The sequence below is a fragment of the Cebus imitator genome, unplaced genomic scaffold (assembly GCF_001604975.1).
Source record: "Cebus imitator isolate Cc_AM_T3 unplaced genomic scaffold, Cebus_imitator-1.0 Scaffold232, whole genome shotgun sequence".
Classification (NCBI taxonomy): domain Eukaryota; kingdom Metazoa; phylum Chordata; class Mammalia; order Primates; family Cebidae; genus Cebus; species Cebus imitator.
The window spans coordinates 2,642,534-2,652,061 of record NW_016107547.1 but is presented as its reverse complement, the minus strand read 5'-3'; the positions used below and the strand labels follow the sequence as shown (position 1 = coordinate 2,652,061).

General features: G+C 42.4%; 1 protein-coding gene across 1 annotated transcript; it reads left to right on the top strand.

Annotated features, from left to right (window-relative positions):
- The first annotated feature begins 5,197 nt into the window (after positions 1-5,197).
- LOC108281839 (baculoviral IAP repeat-containing protein 5) lies at positions 5,198-6,421 on the top strand. The gene has a single exon (XM_017497548.2). The coding sequence runs from the start codon at positions 5,235-5,237 to the stop codon at positions 5,661-5,663; it is 429 nt and encodes a 142-aa protein (XP_017353037.1). The 5' UTR covers positions 5,198-5,234; the 3' UTR covers positions 5,664-6,421.
- Positions 6,422-9,528: the final 3,107 nt, after the last annotated feature.

The window sequence follows — 9,528 nt, the reverse complement described above, 5'->3', positions numbered from 1 at the left end:
AATATCACTAGCTCACTAAGAACAACTGCCCCATCCTCCAACCCCTTAATTTGCTGCCTTGCCCTAAGTGTTGATGGAAAATAGTGCTGCATGCCTAGGACATATCAAAGAAGAAGATAGGTGCAAGTTCTTTCCCAGGAGAGACTGGCAAATTTATTGGAGGCCAAGGCACCAGAAAAATCCTGACACCAGAAAATACAGTATTTCTGACATTAAATCATTTCTTTTTTTTAAAGACAGAATCTCGCTCTGTGCCAGGCTGGAGTGCAGTGGCATGATCTCAACTCACTGCGACCTCTGCCTCCTAGGTTCAAGTGATCCTCCTGCCTCAGTCTCCTGAGTAGCTGGGACTACAAACATGCGCCACAACACCCAAATTTTTGTAGTTTTAGTAGAGACGGGGTTTCACCATGTTGGCCAGGCTGGTTTCAGTCTCTTGATGTCATGATCCATCCATCATGGCCTCCCAGAGTGCTGGAATTACAGGTGTGAGCCACCCTGCCTGGCCCATTCAGTCATTCTTTTACTTAGTTTTTTGTTCACGAATATTTTGCTAAGCCATGTGCTGGGCATTGGACAAGACAGGCATTGGACAAGACAGGCATAGTCCCTGCTCCTATGAACCTCACATTGCAGTGAAGGAGATAATAAACTGTTAATTATGATATTACGAGGGTAGCACTGTGACACGAGAAACACTGATGACCATGGGAGCACAGGGGAGGGACCTGCAGCATGGTTGAGGAGGCCAAGGGGGAGACTCCAGTGACATGTAAACTGAAGCCCGCAGGACAAATAGGAGTTTGCCAGATGAATGAGGTGGAGAAAGAGTGTCACAGGCAGGATGAACAGTCTGAGCAAAAGCAGCGAGGTAAGCCACTCAATTCAAGAACCAGAAAAAGAATGCATAGCAAGATCATAGAGTGCGAGAGGGCAATAGGGGACTAACGGGGAGTGAAGCTAGAGAAATAATTAGAGAATCTTACAAACCATGGAATCAAAATTTGGACTTTACGCTAATGGCGGTGAGAGTTGTAAGCAAGGGAGTGGCATGAACCAGTTTGCATTTTAGAGAGATGAGTCTAGTTGCATTGAGAAGAAAGGTGCCCAGTTAGAAGGTAGCATGTAGCCAAGCCTCAAACTCTTTCTTCCCATGTTACATCATGGGAAGTTTAAAACAACTGTGTGTTTAAAATGGTACAATTACTGGATGGTAAAGCCTCCATCAGGCTGAATAGCTTAGGTGCCACATATAGCTATAGTCATGCTAGAAAGTCCCTTAGACCTATTGGATATGAGAGACAAATAAATATTTCTTGTGTTAAGCTACTAAGATTTGGAGTTGACACTATGCCATAACCTAGTATATCCTCAACTACTTGTCCCTATAAACTTGTGGGGACAGAAGTGAGGAGGCAGATGGAAGGTTTAAATAAATTATTCCTTCTTTTCCTCTGCCTGAGGAATAGCTGTCTCCCTTCCTCCATTCATTCCTCTTTCTGGTGCACTTTATATTATACACGGACACTTTCACTCCATTTCACATTCACATTCAATATACATATTTTCTGGTGGAAAGCAAATTGTCCTAAAAGGTAATCTTTTAAGATACTTTCTTGAGATATCTTGCATTTCTGTAAGATAAACAAAAACTTGCTGGACTATAAGCACTAATTTTCACATTTAAAAACAAATAGACTGTTTCTTCAAGCCCTACTTTGCCTTCTCCATAAGAGATTCAGTGTCTCACTGATGTGTCAAAATAGCTTAAGGTTCTTAGCCAGTCAAAAACCAGATCAAAGTATGCTGAAGCTGAACAGTTGAGTCCATTGTACTAAGGACCATCAACCAAAATGATCACATTTCTGGCGTGTCCTGATAAAATGGAAAAAGCATCACAGAAATAAAATATTGCCACAGAGCTGCCTGTTTTTATAAGCAAATATGCTGGCCTATTTAGTAGCAAGCAGCTTTTATGAAAGGCAGCATTGTAGGCCATTAACTCTTGTTCCATGTAAACTACCCAAAGTCGGGAAAGGGAAAGTTGGAGGAAAGCGGCAGTTGGCATCTGCTGATTTGATGGAAAGTTGGCAAGATGTCTAGGATGTGAGCTCTGAGAATTTTGGGGGGAAATATTGATGGATAAAAGTTGAGAAAGCTATTATTTTAAAAGTACAAGCATCAAGATTGGGAAGTAGATATGTGAATTTATCTTTAGTTCCAGCTGCTCCTTTTAGGGGAGAGGGTTGGAGAGAACACTTGAATGGGTCCTTCAGTTCCATACATTGAAAGAAAGTACCTGCCCTTTGTTTTTGATTTGTTTGGTTTTTTTTTTTTAATGTTCTTCAATCCTATCCTTTGTTCTTGATGGAAACTATGGAGCAACTTGAATGAAGACCCTTTTAGATTGATGAACTGAGTTTTGATTTGTGATAGAAATTGTTGCAAAAATAGCTGTGTGTAGTTGAACTAGAGTTACTTTATGTTTCTGCAGGACTTTTTCACCTGAGGAAGTGTCCTCTGCCTTATACCTACTGCTTATCCTTCTGGAGATATGTCTTCTCCCATTTGAGTTATCACACACAGAAGATGAGGAATTAAGCCAGGAAGAGGGCATGGTGGCTCGCTTGTAGTCCCAGCACTTTGGGGGAGCCAAAAGGGGAGGATTGCTTGAAGCTAGGAGTTCAAGATCGTGCCACCGCACTCCAGCCTGAGCAACAGAGCAAGACTCCATCTCGAAAAAAAAAAAAAACAAAAAAGCATACAAGTCCTGACAAGATGGTAAGGAATTACTAGGCCAGAATTAAAGGTTAAATATTTACCAGCGAGGTGAATAAGAGCAAAAGAAACATTTTCTCTAAGGGTTCTTGAGAATCATAAATTTTTGAACTTTCACTTTGAATAATTCACAGAGCAGGTGGCATCAGGAAAGAAGTCAAAGCTTGGAGCACCCACAAATAGGAGATCCTCCCCTCAAAAAGCTAGGACCCCCAGAGTGCTACACCTTCAGGAAAAGGATGAACCAGAGTTGGGACTGTCCTCACATGGGATTACAACCCAAGTCTGATTCTCTGGGTTGTTCATAGAACGTCCAGGCTTGAGCTAGGTTTAAGGAAATGCCATATTGCTGGTACCCCCAAGTACTTGACAGAAACAAACACATATGTTTGGAGAAAGAAACCTTTATCCTTGATCTCAAATTATTCTTACAAATAATTTTTAAATGCAGTGAGGAACACATGGTCAAAGATAACCAAGCATGGGCATGATGGTACACATCTGTAGTCCTGGCTACTTAAGGGGCTGAGACAGGAGGATCACTTGAGTACAGGAGGTTGAGGCTGCAGTGAGTCATCATCATGTCACTGTACTCCAAGCTGGGCAAGAGAGCAGCATCCTGTCTCAATAAAAGATGACCAAGCACACAAGAAAACTAGACCCCAAAAGCAAGAATCACTGGCTACAACCAACAATAAAAACAGACCCTAAAAAACTTCAGATAGTGGAATTACCATATACAGACTATTAAATAACTGTGAGGTGGCTTACCATTTTTAATGAAATGAAAAATAAGCTAGATCAAATCTACAGAGAATAGGAAACTCTAAAAAGTGACATTGAAGACTTAAAAAGAAACCAAATAAAACTTATGGCAAAACAAATAACTGAAGTTTAAAACTCAGTGCTTCAGTAGTCATATGGTGCTACTGAAGGGCAAATAATGAACCAGAAATTAAGTCGAAATAAATTATCTATTATGCTACATAGAGAGACAAAACAATAGAAGATAAAAAAGAGAAAGTGAGAAATAAAGAAGATAGAAGATGTTCTAACACAGTCACTTCTCATTATTGACAAGAGTTATGTTCTATAAAGTCATTGTGAATACTGGATTAGTGAATACTAAACCATTGTTCCTAGGAGAAATAAAAGGTTAAGTTCCTATGAGCATCTGTTCATAATTATTTCATTAATTAATCAATATGTAACTTTGTTTTATGTGTGTTTGTGTTTAAAGGCAGCTTATTTAACATACTCATGGCCAACAGCACTATAACTCATGTTTGAATGAAGCTTATCTAACACACTGATTTTCACAGCCTTCTTGCACCAAAAAAGCTTTTAAACAGAGAAATCACCAACAAAAAAGAAAAAGCAAAACCAAAGCACTAAATAGATAGCAAAAAGGACATGTGTTTACAGGGTGAGAGCTGAAGCAAAGAAGGCAGAGCATCACCTTGTTTGACCTCAGCTGGGAACATGTACATCAGGTGACTCCAATTTTTTGCCACTCTGAGAATGTCCATGAATGACCATGAAAATAAGATTAATTTGGGGGTCACAAATAGATTTTAGCAAATAGATGAATCTGCACATATGCAATCCACAAATAATGAAGATTGATTATACTTGGAGTTCCAGAGAGACAAAGAGGAAAGAAAGATGGGGAAAAGGTAACATTCAGAAACAAAATGACAGAATTTCTTAGAACCTATGAAAGACACCAACTGACAGATTAAAGAAAGCCAAAGCAGAATAAATGAAAAGAAACCCACTTCTTGATGCATAACAGTGAAAGTACAGAAAGTCTGAGAAAATCTTAAAAGCAACCAGAGACGAAGACAGAAAAACATCAAATAACAGTAAGACTGACATCTAACTTCTTATCAGCAACAGTGGAAGCCAGGGAAAAGTGAAATGTTGTAGGAAAAGAAAATAACTGCCAAGAGTGTCCAAAACCCAATGAGGGCCAGGAAAGGTGGCGGGGAAAATGGAGGGAAAAAAAAAGAACATTGGGAGGTTAAGGTGAGTGGATCACTTGAGGCCAGGAGTTCAATATCAGCCTAGCCAACATGGTGAAACCCTGTCTCTACTAAAAAATGCAAAAATGAGGCCAGGTGTGGTAGCTCCTGCCTGCAATCCTAGCACTTTGGAAAGCCGAGGTGGGTAGATTGCCTGAGCTCAGGAGTTCAAGACCAGCCTGGGCAACATGATGAAACTCTGTCACTACTAAAAATACAAAACATTAGCAAGGCATGGTGGCACACCTGTAATCCCAGCTACTTAGCAGGCTGAGGCACAAGAATTGCTTGACCTGGGAGGCAGAGGTTGCAGAGAGCCAAGATTGCTCCACTGCACTCCAGCCTGGGCAACAGAGTGAGACTCCATCTTAAAACAAATAAATAATAGGGATTTGAGTCGCCGGACCGTTTGGCAGAGGTGGCGGCGGCGGCATGGGTGCCCCGACGTTGCCCCCTGCCTGGCAGCCGTTTCTCAAGGACCACCGCATCTCTACATTCAAGAACTGGCCCTTCTTGGAGGGCTGCGCCTGCACCCCGGAGCGGATGGCCGAAGCGGGCTTCATCCACTGCCCGACTGAGAACGAGCCGGACTTGGCCCAGTGTTTCTTCTGCTTCAAGGAGCTGGAAGGCTGGGAGCCAGATGACGATCCCATAGAGGAACATAAAAAGCATTCATCCGGTTGCGCTTTCCTTTCTGTCAAGAAGCAGTTTGAAGAATTAACGCTCGGTGAATTTCTGAAACTGGACAGAGAAAGAGCCAAGAACAAAATTGCAAAGGAAACCAACAATAAGAAGAAAGAATTTGAAGAAACTGCGAAGAAAGTGCGCCGTGCCATCGAGCAGCTGGCTGCCATGGAGTGAGGCCTCTGGCCGGAGCTACCTGGTCCCAGAGTAGCTGCACCACTTCCAGGGTTTGTTCCCTGTTGCCACCAACCTTCCTGTGGGACCCTTAGCAATGCCGTAGGAAAGGAGGTCAACATTTTCAAATCAGATATTTCAACTATACTCTTGTTTTATCTTGAAAGTGGCACCAGAGGTGCTTCTACCTGTGCAGCTGGTGCTGCTTATAACAGTGACTGCTTCTCTCTCTCTCTCTCTCTCTCTTTTTTTTTTAATAGACGGGGTTTCACCATGTTGGTCAGGCTGGTCTTGAACTCCTGACTTCAGGTGATCCACCCGCCTCAGCCTCCCAGAGTGCTGGGATTATAGACGTGAGCCACCATGCCCAGCCGTTTTTGCTTTCTTGATTCCTGGACTTAACCAGGTGAGAAGTGGGGGAGGAAGAAGGCGGCGTCCCTTTTGCTAGAGCTGATGGCTGTGTTTGCGTGGGCAGAGCCTTGGCAGTGGATGTATTTGGACCTCATGCTGTGGACTGGCTGTCACTCAGTCCTGAGTGTGGACTTGGCAGATGCCTGTTGAATCTGTGCTGCAGGTTCCTCAGCTGTCACATCTGTGCTGCCTCAGCGACCTTTTTTTTTTTGGTAAAAGCATGATTTGTGTATGATGAGGAGGGGAATGGAGACAGAGCCCCCAGCTCCTCTACAGTTTCTCAATGTGGTTTTTTTCTTTTGTTTGAATTCCTAATTCACAGAATAGCACAAACTGCAATTAAAACTCAGCACAAATAAATAAATAAATAAATAAATAAATAAATAAATAATAAATAAATAAATAAAATGGTGGTTATAAAAATGTCATCATACAAAATAGGAATTTTAGAAATGGTAAATATTATTGAGGCTACTAGTGTATTTTAAAACTTCTGAGCCAGGCACAGTGGCTCACACCTGTAATCCCAGCACTTTGGGAGTCCAAGGTGGGCGGATCACCTGAGGTCGGGAGTTCGAGACCAGGCTGACCATCAAAAAGTGGGTGAAGGATATGAACAGACACTTTACAAAAGAAGATATTTATGTGGCCAGGAAACATGAAAAAAAGCTCATCATCAAAAAATCTGGAGACCACAGATGCTGGAGAGGATGTGGAGAAATAGGAACACTTTTACACTGTTGGTGTGAGTGTCAATTAGTTCAACCATTGTGGAAGACAGTGTGGAGATTCCTCAAGGATCCAGAAATAGGAATACCATTTGGCCCAGCAATCCCATTACTGGGTATATACCCAAAGGATTATAAATCATTCTATTATAAAGACACATGCACACATATGTTTATTGTGGCACTGTTCACAATAGCAAAGATCTGGAACCAACCCAAATGCCCATCAATGATAGACTGGATAAAGAAAATGTGGCACATATACACTGCGGAATACTATGCAGCCATAAAAAAGGATGAGTTCATGTCCTTTGCAGGGACATGGATGAAACTGGAAACCATCATTCTCAGCAAACTGACATAAGAACAGAAAGCCAAACACCACATGTTTTCACTCATAAGTGGGTGTTGAACAATGAGAACACAAGGACACAGGGTGGAGAACTTCACACACTGGGGCCTGTTGGGGGCTGGGGGGACTAGGAGAGTTATAGCAGGGGGTGGGGAGATTGGGGAGGGATAACATTAGGAGAAATATTTAATGTAGATGATGGGGGGATGGAAGCAGCAAACTACCATGGCATATGTATTGCATGATCTGCACATGTACCCCAGAACTTAAAGTATAATAAAAAAATAGACTTCCAAACAACTCAGACTTTTTAAAAAGAAAGAAATCATAGATCAATGTGATGACATCACACTTTCCTGGGCCATACCTGAGGGGGAAAAAAAAGAAATCATAGATCATAATTAAACAAGAAATATTTTCAATTGAATGATAAAAAAATCTAAATATAAAATCTTGTGGGATTTACCCACAACAAAATTAAACAGATGTTACTATTCTGCCTTATTCTCTATACATGCTTATTTATATTTTAGTGTTGTATTTGTAAGAAATAAAATGTTACATCTCTATTCCTTTATCATCCCTTCCCTCTCTAAAGTAATTACTATCCTAAAACTGGTGTGTATCTTTCCCTGTCTCAAAAAATGCATATTATATATATATAGCTTTACCAGTGCACCAACTGGAGCAATGTGAGGCAGCCAGTTGCCAGGTCGTGACTTGGAGGCTGGAAGAATGACCAAGTGTCTTGTGAGACCAAGAATTTTCATGAAGGGAAGCCTTCCACATAAGCCTCCAGCAGAACCCAGGCTAGGCCCTCCTGACCAAAACGGAGTCAGATCTATGCTGTGATCAGACAGACAGGGTCTCACTCTGTCACCCAGGCTGGAGCTCAGTGATGCAATCTCAGCCCACTGCAACCTCCGCCTCCCAGGTTCAAACGATTCTCATGCCTCAGCCTCCTGAGTAGCTGGGAATACAGGCAGGTGCTACCACTAAAGACCTTATATTTGAGTCTACCTGTAATCTTGGGGTTTTGTTTACTATTTGGGGTGGGTGGCAAACAGACTTGAACTCTACATGAAAGAGTGGACAGCTTTCATGGGCCTCTACAGAAAAAGTAAAATGACAGAGTAATTCTCATTCTGGTTTTGGTCATATTTGTTTTGCTATGTAAGATCTCCTAGGAGACAATGCAAGGTTTTGGTTATTCTAATTTGTGGCCTGGATGCCTATACTTTCTGTGAGACTAGAGGTCATCATGAGGAAAGGCCAGCTGTTATGACAAGCACCTGTGCTTCAGGGAATAGGACAAATTTGTTCCATTGTACCCAGAGGATGTCATATGATGCCCAGCACTGTTGAGAAGCTTTTCACGAAATTCTATAAGGAGACATGCCCTGATATCAAACATTCCATAGGCTGATGTCACTCAGAAGATGACGGGGGTCAGGTGTGAGCTATAATTGGTACTTAAATACTGGATATGGCAGAGCCTGCAGCAAGCCAGTTGGAATGTGCCCCTTGTAAAAGTGCATTTACAAATCTTCCCATGACTGTGGCTTTGAGCAAGTGACAGGACCTAGAAATCTGTGTAGGGCCAATAGCTGAGGTCATTGTCAGCAAAAACAATTAAAGTTGTTTTTTTATTCTTGTTGACTTTCTAAGTTGTTTACCTCAAGTCTGTTGCTGCAGAAGGAAGAGGATAAAGATAATAGAAGTCTGGCCAGGCCCAATGGCTCACACCTGTAATCCCAGAAATTTGGGAGGCCAAGGTAGGCAGATCACTTGAGGCCAGGAGTTCGAGACCAGCTTGGCCAACATGGTGAAACCCCTTCTCTACTACAAAAATTAGCCAGACATGGTAGTGCACATCGGTAATCCCAGTTACTCAGGAAGCTGAGGAATGAGAATTGCTTGAACCTGGGAGACAGAGTTTGCAGTAAGCTGAGATAGCACCACTGCACTCCAAACAATAGACGTTCTACAGGACAGGGATATAGGACTTGTGATTTCTACCAGTGTTACTGTTGTCTCAGACCACAGCAGCCTTCAGGGCTTGCCGATATTTCCTGCACTGATGGATGCAGGGTTGCCCTTCCTCAGGCCTAAAGGAAAAGCGAGTGCAATCAACATGAGGTTGCCAAGCCTTCTGGTTTCTGAAAAGTGGGAGATCAGGCTGGGCATGGTGGCTCACACCTGTAATCTCAGCACTTTGGGAGGCCGAGGTGGGCAGATCACCTGAAGTCAGGAGTTCAAGATCAGCCTGGCCAACATGGTGAAACCCCATCTCTACTAAAGATTTTAAAAATTAGCCAGGTATAGTGGTGGGTGCCTGTAATCCCAGCTACTTTGGAGGCTGAGGCAGGAGAATTGC

Excerpts from the sequence above, each read along its gene's own strand:
- LOC108281839 (XM_017497548.2), top strand. The coding sequence starts at position 5,235 with ATGGGTGCCCCGACGTTGCCCCCTGCCTGGCAGCCGTTTCTCAAGGAC.